The 19463-nt window shown below is 36.8% G+C and overlaps 1 protein-coding gene across 2 annotated transcripts in view; it reads right to left on the bottom strand.

Annotated features, from left to right (window-relative positions):
- The window catches only part of CCHa1-R (CCHamide-1 receptor), a 331052-nt gene that overhangs the window by 123576 nt on the left and 188013 nt on the right, over positions 1–19463 (bottom strand). For both annotated transcript variants that reach the window (XM_067772690.1, XM_067772689.1), the window contains exon 6: positions 12076–12179. In XM_067772690.1, coding sequence (XP_067628791.1) covers positions 12076–12179 — 104 coding nt within the window. The remainder of the gene's footprint in view (positions 1–12075; positions 12180–19463) is intronic.

Raw genomic sequence — 19463 nt, 5'->3', positions numbered from 1 at the left:
ATTTTTTGGTCATCCAGAAGTTTATATTTTAATTTTACCTGGATTTGGAATAATTTCTCATATTATTAGACAAGAATCAAGAAAAAAAGGAACTTTTGGTTCTTTAGGAATAATTTATGCTATAATAGCAATTGGATTATTAGGATTTATTGTATGAGCTCATCATATATTTACAGTAGGAATAGACGTAGACACACGAGCTTATTTCACTTCAGCAACTATAATTATTGCTATCCCTACAGGTATCAAAATTTTTAGTTGATTAGCAACATTACATGGAACTCAATTAACATACTCTCCAACAATACTTTGATCTTTAGGATTTGTATTCTTATTTACCGTAGGAGGATTAACAGGAGTAGTACTAGCTAATTCATCAATTGACATTATTCTACATGACACTTATTACGTAGTTGCACATTTCCATTATGTTTTATCTATAGGAGCAGTTTTTGCTATTATAGCTGGATTCATCCATTGATACTCTTTATTTACAGGATTAACTTTAAATCCTATTTGATTAAAAACTCAATTTTTAATTATATTTTTAGGTGTAAATTTAACATTCTTCCCTCAACATTTAGGTTTAGCAGGAATACCACGACGATATTCAGATTATCCAGATGCTTATACTACATGAAATATCACTTCCACTATTGGTTCATCTATTTCATTAATAAGAATCTTATTATTTTTATTTATTATTTGAGAAAGTATAATTTCTAACCGAATAGTTTTATATTCTATACAATTTAGATCTTCAATTGAATGATCTCAAAATACTCCCCCATCAGAACATAGATACTCTGAATTACCTTTATTAACTAATTTCTAATATGGCAGATTAGTGCAATGGATTTAAGCTTCATATATAAAGATTTTACTTTTATTAGAAATTAAATGACAACATGAGCCACTTTTAGACTTCAAGATAGTGCATCACCTTTAATAGAACAATTAACTTTTTTTCATGATCATACATTAATAATTTTAATTATAATTACAATATTAGTCAGTTATTTAATATTTATATTATTCTTTAATAAATACACAAATCGAAATTTATTACATGGACAAACTATTGAAATAATTTGAACGATTCTCCCAACAATTATATTATTATTTATTGCTTTCCCATCACTTCGATTATTATATTTATTAGATGAAATTAATGAACCATCAATAACATTAAAAACTATCGGTCATCAATGATATTGAAAATATGAATATTCAGATTTTTTAAATATTGAATTTGATTCTTATATAATCCCAACAAACGAAATGATTAATAATAATAATAATAATAATTTTCGATTATTAGATGTAGATAATCGAGTAGTTTTACCTATAAATTCACAAATTCGAATTTTAGTTTCAGCAGCAGATGTTATTCATTCATGAACTATTCCTGCTCTTGGTGTAAAAATTGATAGAACACCAGGACGATTAAACCAAACTAATTTTATAATTAACCGACCTGGATTATTTTTTGGGCAATGTTCTGAAATTTGTGGAACTAATCATAGTTTTATACCTATTGTAATTGAAAGAATTCCTATAAAAAATTTTATTAAATGAATTAATAATAATAATTCATCATTAGATGACTGAAAGCAAGTATTGGTCTCTTAAACCATTTAATAGTAAATTAGCAATTACTTCTAATGAATTTTATAATAAAATTATTTCATAACAAAAAAAAAATTAGTTAAATTTATAACATTAGTATGTAAAACTAAAATTATTAATATTTTAGTTAATATTTTTTAATTCCACAAATAGCCCCTATTAGATGATTAATATTATTTTTTATATTTTCAATAACATTTATTATATTTAGAATTATTAATTATTATTCATTAATTAATCAAACATCTAAATCTAGTTATTTTAAAAATAAAATAATTAATTCATTCAACTGAAAATGATAACTAATTTATTTTCTGTATTTGATCCTTCATCAAGAATTTTTAACTTATCATTAAATTGAATAAGTTCATTTATTGGATTATTAATTATTCCATCAACTTATTGATTAATTCCTTCTCGATGGAATATTATATGAAATTTAATCTTAATATCTTTACATAAAGAATTCAAAACTTTATTAGGACCAAAAAGTTACTCAGGATCTACTTTTATCATTATTTCATTATTTTCAATAATTTTATTAAATAATTTTATAGGATTATTTCCATATATTTTTACAAGAACTAGACACCTAATTTTTACATTAACAATAGCATTACCTTTATGAATCTGTTTTATAGTTTATGGCTGAATCAATAATACTCAACATATATTCACTCATCTAGTACCTCAAGGAACACCTAAAATTCTAATACCATTTATAGTTTGCATTGAAACTATTAGTAATATTATTCGACCAGGAACTTTAGCAGTACGATTAACTGCTAATATAATTGCTGGACATTTATTATTAACTTTATTAGGTAATACAGGATCTTCTATTAATAATATAATTATAATATTATTATTAATTAGTCAAATTGCACTATTAATTCTTGAATCAGCAGTTGCAATTATTCAATCTTATGTATTTGCAGTATTAAGAACTTTATATTCTAGAGAAATCAATTAATTATTTTTATAAAATGAAAACACATGCAAATCATCCATTTCACTTAGTAGATTTTAGCCCTTGACCTTTAACAAGAGCTATTGGGACAATAACTTCAATATCAGGACTAGTAAAATGATTTCATCAATATGATATATCACTATTTTTATTAGGTAATATTATTACAATTTTAACTGTTTATCAATGATGACGGGATATTTCACGAGAAAGAACATTCCAAGGAATTCATACATTACCTGTAACACTAGGATTACGATGAGGAATAATTTTATTTATTTTATCAGAAATTTTATTTTTTTTTTATCATTTTTTTGAGCTTTTTTTCATAGAAGATTAGCTCCATCAATTGAATTAGGTATTTCATGACCACCTACAGGGATTAAACCTTTTAACCCTTTCCAAATTCCTCTATTAAATACTATTATTTTATTAACATCAGGAATCACAATTACATGAGCTCACCATAGATTAATAGAAAATAATTATTCACAAACAACACAAGGATTATTTTTTACAATTTTATTCTATAAGCGTTTTAAAAGATCTGGTTCTTCTGAAGATTTTCCTAAATATTTAGGTGCCCGTTCCAATTTCCAACGCCTGAATCAAAACTGCTACAAGTCTTATTTAACAAGATGCAAAATTGAGTTTTTTAACAATCCTAAAAAATTTTACGGGTTTGTTAATTCAAAGCGCAGATCTTCGGGATTTCCATCATCTTTGTCTTTGGGTGGCGAGAATGCTAGCCTTGACCATGATATTGCCGACTTATTCGCAGACTTTTTCAAATCGACCTATTCGTCAACCTGTACCCAAACCGGTAGTTATCCGTTCGAGATAGTTAGTTCTAACTGTATTCTCAATCCAGTCATTGATAGTGCCACTGTACTTCAGAGTTTTTTAGCTCTGGAACCGATTTTTTCTCCAGGACCCGATGGTATTCCTGGCTGTATGCTTAAGTTCTGTGCTGTGAACTTAACAGAACCGATCGTAAAATTGTTCAATTTATCTTTGCAATCGGCGTCATTTCCATTAATTTGGAAACAGTCATTTATCATACCTCTGCACAAGAAGGATAGTAGATCTAATATTGAGAATTATAGGGGAATTGCTAAGCTTTCAGCTATTCCTAAAACCTTTGAACAAATAATTACCTGTCAGCTTCAACATTCGTGTACTTCCATATTATCACCCTTTCAGCATGGGTTTGTGAGATGTAGGTCAACCACCACAAACCTACTTGAGTTTACCTCTTTAGTTCGGGATGGTTTTTTGGCTTGCAAGCAAACTGATGTGATTTATACGGATTTTAGTAAAGCTTTTGATTCAGTGAATCACGAACTTCTGATTCTGAAGCTTGATTTACTGGGCTTTCCGAAGAGTCTGACTTCATGGCTCTCAAGCTATCTTTCTAATAGAACCCAAAAGGTGCTTTATAAAAATATTATTTCAAAATCAATTCATGTTACCTCTGGGGTACCTCAGGGCAGTCATTTAGGCCTATTGCTCTTTACTCTTTTTATAAATGATCTGCCACAGATTTTGAATCATTCACGAGCTCTAATGTATGCCGATGATGTAAAAATTTGCTATACATGCTTGCCTTCGGAGTTAACTCGCTCAAATCTACTTCAGGTTGATTTGGACTCATTTCAACGCTGGTGTACAATAAATGCATTAGTTCTAAACTGTTCCAAATGTAAGTTCATGACATTTCATCGCGTGAAACCTGTCCTGTCGTCTTATGTACTTTATGGCACTCTTATGGAGCGTATATCTTCGATTAACGATTTAGGGGTTCTGTTTGACTCGAAACTGAGCTTCAACTCACATATTTCAGCTATTACTAATAAAGCAATGGGTACCCTTGGTTTTGTGAAACGCTGGGCTAAGGAGTTCAAGGATCCGTATCTGACCAAAGTCCTCTACACTTCGCTGGTCCGCCCAATACTTGAGTATTGCTCGTGTGTCTGGTGTCCATTATATATTACTCATATAAAGCGTATTGAGTCTGTGCAGAAACAATTTTTAATTTTTGCTCTACGGGCCTTTAACTGGGACTCAAATCTTCATCTTCCGTCTTATAGAAGTAGACTTCTTCTCATTAATTTGCCAACTCTGGAAAATCGTAGAATATTACTCGGAGTAATGTTCCTGCATAAGCTAATTCTAGGTGAGGTTGACTCCTCTGAGCTGCTAAGTCGATTGAGCTTTGCAGTTCCTGCTGGGACGTCCAGACACTACGTGCCCTTCCATTTACCCCTGTGTCGTAGAAATTTTGGCAAAAATGATCCTATTCGTGTTTGGTGCTCGTACTATAACGACTTGTATAATTGCATTAGTATCGAATGTTCGTTTGTTGCCTTACGCAATGGTATACTTTTCAGTCTCAACTGATATCTTAAAGTTTATTTGTTTAATTTGTAATGATAGTTTAATTTTAGTTCTTGTTCAATGTTAAAAGAAATTGTAAATTTTTAATTTATTCCATTTTTAATTCTATACTTGTATATATTTTTACGCTATCTTTTTTTATGTTACTTTCCTTTGTATTTTGTTAGTCGACCACTCTTGTTAGTTGACTTTAAATAATTAAATAAATAAATAAATAAATAAATAAAATGGTTTTCCACGCTGGACTTGAAAAGCGGCTACTGGCAAGTGGAGGTGAAGGAGGAAGATAAAGAGAAAACAGCCTTCAGTGTCGGTGATGGTCTTTGGCAATTGACAGCGATGCCTTTTGGACTTTGTAATGCACCAGCTACTTTTGAGAGACTCATGGACCAGGTACTGAAAGGACTACATTGGAAAACATGCTTGGTGTACCTGGACGGCATCATCGTATTGGGCAAGAATTTTGATGAACATCTTAGGAACTTGGAGGAAGTTTTCCAAAGAATAGCTGGCGCTGGTCTGAAGTTAAGTCCCAAAAAGTGTGCGCCGTTTAAAAAGGAATTTGGGTCACAAGGTAACGACAGAGGGCATCTGCACTGCGAACGAAAAGATAGAGGCAGTAAAGGATTGGCCAAGACCACAGAACCTACATGAATTAAGAAGTTTCCTTGGGCTGTGCACATATTACCGCCGATTTGTTCCAAATTTTTCCAGCTTAGCCCATAGCCTCCATGAGCTTACAAGAAAAAATAAAGCTTTTGAATGGAAGAAAGAGCAAGAAGTGGCTTTCCAAACATTGAAGGAGCGTTTGTGCACTGCCCCAATGTTAGCATATCCGATTCCAGGAGCAACATTTATTCTAGATACAGATGCGAGTGGATATGCTATAGGAGGAGTTTTATCACAACTGGTTGATGGACAGGAGAAGGTAGTTGCATATTACAGCCGTTCGATTGGAAAACCAGAGAGGAACTACTGTGTTACGCGGAGAGAGCTGTTGGCATTGGTAGAGTGCGTTAAACATTTTCACAAATACCTCTACGGCCAGCGATTCCGTGTCAGGACAGATCACGCAGCATTGAAATGGCTTCTGCAGTTCCGTAATCCGGAAGGACAATTGGCACGGTGGATCGAGCGACTACAAAGCTATGACTTTTCCATTGAGCATCGAAAAGGTAGTACCCATGGAAATGCCGATGCAATGTCACGAGGGCCATGTAGTTTGGAATGCAAGCACTGTTCAAAGGCCGAGGCTAAAGAAGAAATTATAGATGTCCGGCTAATGACTATAACGTGTACGGATGAATGGGACAAGGAACAACTAATAAAGTGTCAGCTAAAAGATACAGATCTGTTACATGTTATGCAAGGCTCGAACGAATCGAAAGACCAAGCAGAGAGGAGATGTCAGCAGAGAGTCCCATTGCGAAGTCATATTGGGCACAGTGGAGCAGTTTAGAATTGATATCCGGTTGCTTGCATCGAGTATGGGAGGGTGAGGATGGTCAATGCAAGAAGAAACTGATAGTTTTTCTCAGAAAGAGGATTCCTGACGTGCTCAGCGAGCTGCAAAATGGTCCAAGTGGAGGTCATCTTGGAATCACGAAGACACTCGAGAAAATTAAGCAGAGATTCTATTGGGTTGGTTGCCGTCAGTCGGTCACCGAGTGGATTGCCAATTGCGAGGTATGCAACAGAGCGAAAGGGCCCAAAACCCGAAGTCATGGCCAGATGAAGCAGTATATTTCAGGTGCACCATTTGAAAGGATCGCCATGGATGTCGCAGGTCCATTTCCTACTAGCAACCGCGGAAACAAATACGTACTGGTGGTTATGGATTATTTCAGTAAATGGCCAGAGGTATACCCAATCCCAAACCAAGAAGCAGAAACAGTAGCAGAAGCGGTTAAAAACGAATGGGTTGCAAGGTATGGTGTACCAATGGAGTTACTTTTTGACCAAGGCAGGAATTTTGAATCAGCTGTGTTCCAAGAAATGTGCAAGAAGTTGGGCATTCGAAAAACACGGACAACTGCATTGCATCCTCAGTCCGATGGTATGGTGGAACGTTTCAATAGAACATTGGAGGAGCATTTAAGGAAAGTAGTAGACAAGTACCATAAGGACTGGGATACACACATATTATTATTCTTGATGGCCTACCGATCGGCAGTACATGACACAACGGGCCAAACTCCCGCAAAGGTAATTTTTGGCAATGACCTTCGACTGCCAGCTGATTTGAAGTATGGGATAGATGCCGGTGCGGAGAGGAATGTCAAGAAATCCACTGGTGTCTTGGAAGAAGAGCTTAGAGAGTTACACGATCTGGTAAAGCAACGAGCAAAGATTATGAGTGACAAGATGAAAGCAAGGTACGATAAAGCAATTAATTCGGAAGGGTTTCAGGAAGAAGATTTGGTGCTGCTATACAACCCACAACGAAAGAAAGGTTTGTCCCCGAAATTGCAGTGTAACTGGGAAGGCCCATACAAAGTTGTAAAACGGATCAACGATGTAGTATACCGCATACAAACCACTACCAAACCACGAACCAAAATGAAAGTGGTTCATTTGGAGAGAGTAGCAGCGTTTAGATCGAGAGATTTGTCTGATCGAGACGATCAGACTTAGGTGGAGGGCAGTGTCACGGATATTAGCATCACTAAGCTATACCATCACTAAGGCGATCCTAAGGCATGCTAAGCGATATTTACGTCAATAATCAAATCATGTATACACATATATAAGGCAGCCGAGAGATGTCACACACAGATGCATTTACGTATACGCCTATGTGTGCGCGAGAGACTGTAAACTACAAACATTCACATAAACGAATAAATAATTGCGTCTACGCATATGTACCATGTACGTATACGAGCAGCGGAGAGTCAATGCACTAACACATGCATATATCTGAGAAGTTTGAGAGCTACTGGACTAGTAGATTTTGGAAGCGCCTAAAAGATGTATAAAATTGTGCAATTTTAGTTATAGCTGAGAAGTTTGAGAGCTCATGGACAATGCTAGTAGATTCTAGAAAAATGCGAACGAGGAAACCAAAGAGTATAAAAGGTGACAGATGTAGAGGCGCTGAAATTCAGTTTGATTTGAGTTGTCAAGCAGTTACGACTAGGACGATATCTAGAGAGCAATAGCAGTATTATTTTGAATAGTGGAGTTTCATTTAAGCTATTCGTTGCACAGTTTTAGTGTTATTGTGAAGTATTTTAATAAAGGCCATTTTTTCCATTATTCAATATTGGAGTTATTTATTCAACAGTTTAGCGATACGAGCCTAGCAAAAGGGCAAATAAGAGGTTTTCAGAAAACTCGTTACAATATAAAATTTGTGACCAGTAAATTTTGAACTGCGGTGTGACGAGACAAAGCCAATTTAGCGTCATAACTGTAACCCAAAAAGATTGGCCGGTTAGCGAGTCGGCCATAGCAAGAGCTTAATATTCAATAGAAAAAATAACGAAAAGTAATGACACAAACACAAAAAGTAAAATAATGCAAACTAAAGAGTAAAGAAAAGTATTGACACAAACGCAAGACATATAAACAAAAGTAAATACGACACCAAGCCAGAACCGAAGGCAGCAGTAGCAGCAACGAAAGGCGACGCATAGAGCATACCATCAGAGGAGGACAAGTAGGCAGCAGTTGTAGTAGTAAGAACAATATTTATGTATGTATCTATTTGTCTTTTACTTTGATTCGTTTTTATTTGATTTGATTTGATATTGTAAAAAAATTTCGAAAATGGAAGCAAGCGAAATCAGAGCGTTGACGGTTGACGAGTTAAGAGCGAAATTGGGAGAGCTCAATTTGAATGCAAACGGGTCAAAGAAAGAGTTGCAAGATGGGTTATTAGCACATTTTAATTCGAATGAAGCAAATTATCAGAGTGATGATGGTAGTGAACGTTCATATGAAACGGTGGCTAATGCAGCTACAGAAGTAGCACAACATAGGAGTGATAGGGTTGCTTTCACACTTCGTGATATCAAAGAGAGCATATCAGCGTTTAGCGGTGACAATTCCATTGACGTGGAACATTGGATTGTTGAGTTTGAAGACGTGGCTGATACGGTGGGCTGGAATCAGTTGCAAAAGTTTGTTTATGCGAAACAACTTTTGACAGGTGCTGCTAAAATATTTGCTCGTGGGTTCACCTGCGGTATTTTGTCGGTACGTACAAGCAATTTTTCATGATTTATTGACGGACGTACGGTAATTATATACATGGACGATATTGTTATTCCGTCCAAAGACGAATACGAGGGTATACAAAAACTCAAGTTGGTTCTAGAGCGCGCAAGCGAATATGGTTTAAATGTACAATGGGCAAAATGCCAATTTCTGAAGCGACAAATAAATTTCCTGGGATATATCCTAGAAATGGGGAAAATTCTACCGTCTAGTGAAAAACCAGAGCAGTTGAAAACTTTCCGATACCGTCAAGCAAGAAGGAAATTCAACGGTTCTTGGGGCTTACGTCATTTTTCAGGCGGTTTGTGGGTAATTACGCAACGGTAGCTAAGCCATTGACAGATTTACTTAGAAATGATGCGAAGTTTGTTCTGACTGATGAACATCTGATAGCAATCCAAGAGTTGAAAAGGGCTCTGACGAACGCACCCGCTTTAAGGCTGTATAATCCGACGGCGGATACTGAGGTCCACGCAGACGCCTCGAAGTATGGATATGGAGCAGTGCTATTGCAAAGGGATGGAGAAGATCGGCTACTACACCCAGTGGAATACATGAGTAGGAAAACAACATCAACGGAGGAGAGATACAGTTCATACGAACTCGAAGTTTTGGCGGTCATAGAAGCCGTGAAGAAATGGAGAATTTATCTCCGAGACGTAAAATTTAAAATTGTAACGGACTGCAATGTTTCGCTCTCACCATGAGCAAACGAGACGTGACGGACAGAATAATGAGATGGGCCATGTACTTGCAGGAGTATGACTATACAGTTGAACATAGAGCAGGGACTCGTATGAGACATGTTGATGCTCTCAGCCGTGTGTATTGTCTAATAATCCAAGATTCGCTAAAATATAGATTACGAGACGCACAGGCGGAAGATTAGTGGATTAGGACTGTTAAGAAAGTTTTGGGAAAAGACGAATATGAAGATCATTTTTTGAAAAACGACGTATTGTACAAAGATGTAGTCAAAGAGCTGTTAGTGGTACCTACGTCAATGGAAGATGAGATCATACGGCTGGCACACAATCAAAGCCACTTTGCAGCCAAAAAAACACAAGAGTTGGTCGAAAAATACTATTATATACCAAACGTGAGCGGTAAGGTCAGTAGGCTGGTGAAAGGATGCGTTGAGTGCATCATAACGGATGCTAAGTCAGGAAAAAGGGAAGGGATGTTGACGACAATCAACAAAGCTTGCGATCCTCTAGGTACATATCATGTAGACCACGTAGGTCCACTGACTGAGACGCGGAAAAAATATAACCATATTTTCGTAGTAGTAGACGGATTTTCCAAATTTGTTTGGCTATATGCAACAAAGTCCACTGGGGCAGAGGAAGTAGTTGAGCGGCTAAAAAACAGGCGGCGACTTTCGGAAACCCGAAGCGAATCGTGTCGGATAGGAGAAGTGCGTTTACATCGAACTTGTTTAGAGAGTACTGTGAGCGTGAGAATATACAATATTTGCAAATAGCGACGAGGGTACCTCGCGGTAACGGGCAGGTGGAGCGGGTTCACAAGATAGTCATACCCATGATTTCAAAACTATGTCACAGCAATCCTGCTCCCTGGTACAGTCACGTCGACAAAGTTCAACAGATTATAAACAGTACAGCTCCGAGAAGTGCGAAAGCATCTCCGTTTAAAGTTCTCACAGGATTAGATATGCGTAGAACAGATTATCCAGATTTAAGGGAATTATATGATGAGTTAAACATTGAAGAATTAAATTTAGAGAGGGAAATGGTAAGAGAGCAAACGCAGGAAAATATAAATAAAATTCAGACCGAAAATAAGAAAAATTTTAACAAGAAACGAAAGAAAGAAAAAGAATATGCTGTGGGAGAATTGGTTGCCATAGAGAAAACACAATTTGGAACCAATACGAAGTTAAAAGCCAAGTACTTAGGACCGTATGAGATAACCGCTAAGTTAAATCACGGGCGATATGAGGTGAGAAAACTAGGAAATGGCGAGGGACCAAATAAAACAACCACCGTATGCGAGTTTGTGAAGCCTTGGGGTTCGTCATTGGGTCCAATAACCCATCAGGACGGCCGAATGTGGGAATTAATCCTGACAGCGTGGCAACACCACGGCGGAGCAAGCGTCATACGAACGAGGAGTAGGGAAAATAGAATAGAATGGAGTCGTTATTCACTCGTCGGTCGTTCAACACTTTCTAAATCGTCAAATTTATTCAACATAAAAGTTCTTTAATATAATTTAATCAAAATTAAACAAATACCTGTAATAATCCGAATTCATGTAAAATACATTTTTTAAATCATAAATTGTGTCGTGTTTGATTGGAAGTCGTGATTGAGTGAGGTAAGACCCCATGAATGGGAAATTATTCTATTCAGCACAACATGCTTACACCATAGGCAAGTCAGTCGATACTGCATTGCATAGGGTGGTTATGAATATGGAGAAGGCCATGGGCCACCAGGAATATACCCCAGGTACTTTTATGGAGTTTACCGGAGCTTTCATCAATCTCTTGAAAAGAGCAATCATGGATAGTCTCAACTCGATTGAAGTTCATCCAGCTTTAGCAAATTGGATCGGCTCCATGTTAAGCTGCAGAATGATCACATAGAAATGGGGTATGTGCGAGGCAACGAAATCTATAAACAGAGGAACGCCACAGGTGGAAAGGAAATATTTTTTTTTATAATCAACGATTCGAAAGCTGTCAAATCATATACATTTTTTTTCGAATCGAGTTACAAAATTAAACTCCTGGTTTTATTTCTGCAACCTTTATAAAAACTTTACGTTTACTTCGCTTATGGATATAATTGTAAATATGTATTTCGTATTTGATTTAATTTGTTTACACTTACCAGTAATAGAACCACAGCATGAAAACGTGATACGGCAAGAAACAAATTCCGAATATAACCACAAATGCAAGAACTGTTACGGCCACCTTTCGTCGAGCGCGGACCTGGAATAAATCAAACGATATTGGGTTATAAAAAATTTTAAAATTAACTTAAAGTTAGTTTGCACTATTGACGAATACAATTTATAAACAGGTTTGAGAAATTTTTGAATGGTGAAAAACGTGATTATTTCGTAGATCCTGATTACTTTTTTTATTTGTTTAATGAATGCACCGTTAACAGGTTTTATATGTAAACGATATCTGTAAAACTGGCTTAGAGGTATCGATAAAAATTATCTTAAACATACTTCACATACATCTTAACACGATGCTGAAAACAGACACATTTTTTGTACTACATGACAAATAAAAAAAAAAAAACAGTGAAAAAATATACATATTACTTCTTCGTCGATTTTAAGCCGCGAACACTCCCGGTGTATTTCTGCTACAGGAATATTGGGTTTGGGACATGTAGGTACCGTCCCCAATTTGAAGGAAAAATTAAATAGTGGCGCGACTCAAGTTGGAAGAGGGGATCAGCCTAAACCTTCTTGCTGGTATATTGCGTCATGTTGTTACTGTCAAATTTAAAAATCGGGATTCGCTTCCCCTTTTTATTATCCATCAAATCTTCTTCTACTTATCTTTCCAACCCGTATTCCATTTTCCTCCATCCCACTTCCCAACCTCCAGCCATTTCCACTTCCGCTCTCAATTCCACGGTCACCCACACTACCAATACAACTACCACTTTACTACTACTCCCACTTCAACTCTCATTGCCACGCTTCGGATTCCTTTTTATATCCACCCGTTTATATGTTAACCAGTGTCTTTAACCAAGACATTCTCGGGGGAGAAAACTAGCCGAACAACTTGGGTATTGAAAACAAAAAGTAAATACACTTGGCAAAGGAAGGAGCTTTAAACTATGAAGGAAATTTATTTTGACAAAATGACTTTCATCTCGCCTTTACGATTTTCTCAAAACGTGTAGTTTCGTGGTGGAATATACGGGACGATTTATATATAAATAGGTAATTGACCCGTTCTCCTGCCCGGTGATATTCCTCAATGCAATGTAACTACTCTTCCAGTAAACAGAGGCATTTGACGCATTGTAGCTCCTAAAAATTCATATTCTTTTCTCTCGCTCCTCCTATCCGTGTTTGATCCCTTTCTCTTCTTCGTACCTTCTCTCTTTCACCTAAGTTGCTTTTTTTTGCAAGCGAGCTTGGTAAAGTGATACCCTGGTACCGAGTTTAAAGGAAATCACAACATAAGTACGATTTATTACAATGGCTTAAATAATAAACTTGTAAAGGAAGTACACGTTTACCAATTTTCAAAGAGATTGCACCATCAATTTTTTTAGAATAGGTCGGTCTTCGGATCACTGCCCGGAAAGTTAAAAAATGAGACGGATCAAATTGTGAACCTAAAGCATCCTCAAAACCTCTTGAACATACGCACAAAGCTTCACCAAAATCGCTCCAGTCTTTTAGGAGAAGTTCAATCACAAACACATACAGAAGAAAAATATATATTTAAATTTCGTAATGGCACTATATCTGCCCATTCCCTTTTAATTTGTTTGGAATTAGGTATGTATGTACATCCAACAAATATACATGAGTTTCACTTATTTACTTTAAATACTTCCGCCAATTATTAATGTGTATCAGTCACACCCTCAGAGGTGCTTCTAGTATTTGTCCTAGGAAGCTTATAGTATTTTTCAAGAGGGCGGAGTTATTTTATAACATAGGTCCTGGTTGTTGATAGGGTTTTCAGCTTGGTCGTTAAAACAAATTTCTGGTAACACTACGGACTCATTCAGTCTATGCGAGGTCCTCATGAACCGGCCAGTTCAACCTAACCTATATTTTGTTTTGGGTTTTAATTTAGAATCAACCGGTTAAGTAAGCGATGTCAGCTAACTAAGCGCCTTCAAATGTAGATCCATAAGGAACATGGGGTCGCTAGAGCCTCGGCTGTTAAAGAAACAGTATTCGCCACGCTCCCTAACCCGCTGGAGCCATGAGAAGCGTGAGTGCACTTTGGGTGTCTCAAGACAAGTTCCGTTGTGCCTGGTTTTGTTGGGTGAGCGGTCAGGCAGCAGGGTGCAACAAATGCACCTTTCAGGAGGATACCCTTGCAGAGCCCAGAAAATCGGGGAAAATTAGATGCAGCAAACGAGCATATTTTGTATCATATGATCAACTTGGAGACAACCAAACGTTTATTTTCCTGTCCAACACAGAACTGGTGCTCGGCACTGCTGCTAAAGAAGGATAAGCGTAGTCATATCAATTCGTTCCCGGGTTACTCGGGAAAGCAGTTTTAGCAGTACTTTGCCCTTTTCAATTTGCACATCCATTCAAGAACTTCGCATAATTGATTAAACAGTAATCTGCATTTATTTGTTTTTGTTTTTGGATAATGGATTAAACAGTAATCTGCATATTTGTTTTTGTTTTTGTAGCGAGCCTAATTTACTTCGTAACATCAATTAACCCTTGTTATAATTTTATGCTTTCTATAAATGCAACAGCGAAGTATCTTCGGGTACCCCTGCCATCGGAAGATACTTTGGCATGGTGGAGGTTCAATTGAATTTACTTTACAAGATCCTCATTCTGGTTATCTGAAATCTCATTGAGTCCCTTAAGCCTTTGGCCTCTCAGAAAAGAGATAATTGTGGAGTCCTATTTATAGGAAACTTTTCCGGTTATATTAAAAACTTTTAATCTATCCTTACTGATATTAGTTTCTTTTTCATTCTAGGTAATTTGATTTTGACGATGTGCGCATAGCAATATTCTAAATATTTCAGCTGTGGCTGTAAGAAGAACACACATTTGCTCAAATAACAGGAAAACTGCGACAACTATCCTTCCGCCTTTTTATTACCACATATATGGCCCTACCAAGCATATTATGGAAAAGAGTCAAAAGCAAATGCTCAACATCACCTATGAATCGACTTTGAAAACACGAATTGGGGCTGCCTATATTCCGGTATTTTAGCTACAAAACTCATATGGATCTTCAAACTGATGTTGAACAACACCAGCACAGGAAAAATTGGGCATCACTATGAGCTTCGAAACAAGGTTGCAGAATGGGCACGACTATGAATGGACGTTAAAGTATTTATGTATGTAGCTTGTACATATCAACATTTAATTTATTTATTTATATGTTAAGTTTATTAGGGTCATAAGGAAATAACTTAAATTGTAAAAACCATTACAAATATGAACTATTTGTTAATTAAATATTATTTAAACAAAAAGGACGCGTTTCATTCATGGAAAAAGCGAATTGACAGAAGGTAACCGGTACGGGTAACCGGCAAGCCAGTAACCCGTGTTGTTGTTGTTGCATATGTTTTGGTTAGCGATAACGAAAACATACCTAAAGAAGTAACTTCAAAATGTAAATAACATCGAGCGAGAAGGAATGTCGAAAACACAATAGGTAAGAGCGAAAAAGCGAGTCAAACGTAGACTATTTTGAGAGAGCGCGTGCCCCTGCAAAAATCGTTGGATCATGTGGTCCACTGGAGTACTTACCATTGTACTCCACTGCAATGCAGCAATGGACCAACTCATATTTCTACACGAACAAATTGTAAGCCGATCATTGCTCGTTTTTAACGATTGTAATCACTACACGATGTTTATTGGACTGTGGGTACTCCATGGATTACTCTGATGTAATGCGGAGCTGGAGTATATGGTCCGGTCCTAGGACATCGCAATGTTAATTGGACCATATTTTTTGTATGAATTGTGGTTAATTTTGGAGCACTCGGTTGGTCCATTGCGAGTACTCCATAAATGCAGGGATGAACACATTGTAAGCCGATCATTGCTCGATTGTATTCACTACACCCCTGCAAAAATCGTTGGATTATGTGGTCCACTGGAGTACTTACCATTATACTCCACTGTAATGCAGCAATGGACCAACTCATGTTTCTACACGAACACATTGCCCTGCAAAAATCGTTGGATCATGTGGTCCACTGGAGTACTTACCATTATACTCCACTGTAATGCAGCAATGGACCAACTCATGTTTCTACACGAACATATTTTAAGCCGATCAATGCTCGCTTTTAGCGATTGTAATCACTACACGATGTTTATTGGACTGTGGGTACTTCATGGATTACTCTGATGTAATGCGGAGCTGGAGTATATGGTCCAGTCCTAGGACATCGCAATGTTAATTGGACCATATTTTTTGTATGAATTGTGGTTAATTTTGGAGCACTCGCTTGGCCCATAGCGAGTACTCCATGTATGCATGGAGTACTCGCGAGTTTTGCAGGGTGTAAGCCGAACATTGCTCGTTTTTAACGATTGTAATTACTACACGATGTTTATTGGACTGTGGGTACTCCATGGATTACTCTGATGTAATGCGAAGCTGGAGTATATGGTCCAGTCCTAGGACATCGCAATGTTAATTGGACCATATTTTTTGTATGAATTGTGGTTAATTTTGGAGTACTCGGTTGGTTCATAGCGAGTACTCCATACATGCATGCATGGAGTACTCGCGATTTTTGCAGGGACGATGTTTATTGGACTGTGGGTGCTCCATGGATTACTCTGATGTAATGCGGAGCTGGAGTATATGGTCCAGTCCTAGGACATCGCAATGTTAATTGGACCATATTTTTTGTATGAATTGTGGTTAATTTTGGAGTAGTCGGTTGGTCCATAGCGAGTACTCCATACATGCATGCATGGAGTACTCGCGATTTTTGCAGGGGCGTTACTTTTTTCACGACATACATAAATGTAAAAGTGATTAAGACGATAATTGGTGACCAAGTTATTAAGTAATCGATTAGGTAAAGAGTATCTGTCTTGTAGGGTATTAGCTTACGTAAGGTCTAGATAAACTATAAGCCAAAAATAGATAAAAAAATTACAGTTTGTCATATAAAGAAGGCTTCGCAAATACGAAAAAAAGACTCCATTACAGAGTTGTTTCTTGCAGATATAATTAATCATCGGTGACGCTAACAATTGCTCACTTAACTTTAAGAGTGCAAAAGTGGACGTCACTTAATTAACAAAACCTAAAAACAGTAATTTGACAACAGAACGTCTGTTATACTGTTTTCACACAGACGGCTTATTGAATAATAAAGGCAGTTTTCTACATTAAGACGCTTATTGAGCTCAATCTTCCCTACAAAATTCGAATCTATAATTATTTCATTAGTAGCTAATCGAATGCCTAATGAAGTCAAAAGCACAATGCAACTCTGTTGGCAGCCTTCCTCTTCTTAGTTTTTGGTGTGTTCAGTGCTAAAGATGTCATTTGTCAAAATAAATGTCATTGTCTGCATGGCGGAACGATACAAGGTGGCCGCATCGAACAGCTGATTATAACCTTTTTTATTTGATTTGATACATCAACTAACGGCGCAGTACGATTTTGACATTTGTCTATCAAATTTACAAGTACATGGAATTTTTTTATGTTTATAGGTATGTCACCATGCTGCCACCTTGTATCGTTCCGCCATGATTGTCTGTCATATAGCATTGTCATTTTATTCGCTTGACATTTCATCCTTCATACTAATCGAGCAGTTACTTCTGTGTGAAAGCAAAAAATTTACGATTTCATTAGAAGGTGAAATGAGATCATTAAGTTTCTGTGTGAAAACAGTATTAGGCCTGAAATTCTTTATTTGCTTTCAACGCACAATGAGGAGAGTAGTTTTGTTTTTGGATATTACAAGATTTGGTACCAAGTAGCGTTGTAATTATATCATCGATAAAATCGAAATCGATTCGTCCAGCCCATTCGATTCGATTTTCCTCAAATTAAATTTAAAGCTTGTAACGAATTTCCTCTATGAGTATCATAATTATACGAATGTGCACCCCTTCTAGTGTAGTAGAATGTGTCCTGCTAATTGTCGTCCTTACTATATATTGATCCGTAGGATAAAATTATACATATTTAGATAAATCTCTCATAAATGGGGATCGTGTCGAGACAATCGTGCACAGTCGTGAAATGATGCGGATATTCAAGGTACGTGCCCTCAAATTACAATCCTTGAAACGTTCGCCATGGTCGTCGTCTACATCATGGCATATAGGTTCATGGGTCTAGTTAAATGTAATTACACATTTATATAGCAAACAGTTTGTTTCAAGACAAATGCCTCCTCATGATAAGCATACGCGTAAAGGCTCTGTTTGTCTTTTATCAATGCTGTTTCTTGGAGGCCTAGGCGGTATTAAAGAGGCTGATTACCAAATCTTGGACCTCGATTGCTCAAAAAGCTAAATATTCTTTGACCAGCAGGACGGAAGTGTTGGGATTGAGCATGGTCGAGCGTTTAGCAGTCTTGCACAGCGCTGAAGTAAATTTAGGATAAGTCGATTTAATTCGATCGAGGCAAATAATCGGTATTGTGCAAAGTAAGTATAAACGCCTCAAGTGCGCTTCAATGTATTTAATATAGGGGGACACAACTGAAAAATTCGCTCATTCTATTTGTTGTGATCATTTTCCAATATCCTTTTTATACTTATATAATATTGTTTCCGACTCGGGAAAAACATTTTTCAGTATTTAATTTGGGTCGAAAATGTATCAAATGAAATATTTTATCCGACTACGCAGAAAAAGCCTATAAAAATATTGCTTAATATTCGCTAGTTTTATTTGTTGCGACTATCGTAAACAATGCTTTAACTGCCACAAACTTGCCGACATATGAATCACATTGCAATCGTTTTCAGATGCGTTTGCGAGAGTTTTATCTGGTTAAATATCGTAAATCCTTCAAATGGGGTATCATTTGTGAGCATTTGGTCCGCTGGGTAAGTACCGTTCGTGATTTCTACTCGTACGCGCGCTTCTGTGAACAGGCGGAAAAGTCGGGGGCTACCATAGTAGCTCGCCCATGTATTGGTGTGCTATTTTGAAATTTTGTTATTTTGAAGATTTTTGTGCATTGCATGATGAATACTGCACAGGGAGAGAGGTAGATTATGGAGCTGCATGATGTAAACTACGATGTTGTTGTAGTTGAAAGTGAAGAAGAAGAACTGGCAGCTTAACCGGGTTTTATAGCTCTGGTTTGTGAGCAATAATTTTGGTTGAACGACTCGACAATTTTCTCGGATCCTGATGGTGGGCCCTTCGCGGAACTGGAGGAGATCATAGGAGCATAATACGTGTCACAATGGTACTGTCTGTATTAAAAATGTACCAAAAGTAATTAGAACTCGTGTCCATAATATTCGTGTAAATCCATTGGACCCAAAGGGTGAAGTCTATAAAGCGCGAATG

This window comes from Eurosta solidaginis, chromosome 3, assembly GCF_040869045.1.
Source record: "Eurosta solidaginis isolate ZX-2024a chromosome 3, ASM4086904v1, whole genome shotgun sequence".
Lineage (NCBI taxonomy): Eukaryota > Metazoa > Arthropoda > Insecta > Diptera > Tephritidae > Eurosta > Eurosta solidaginis.
The sequence above is the reverse complement of the archived record's forward strand: the minus strand, read 5'-3'. Positions and strand labels throughout refer to the sequence as shown.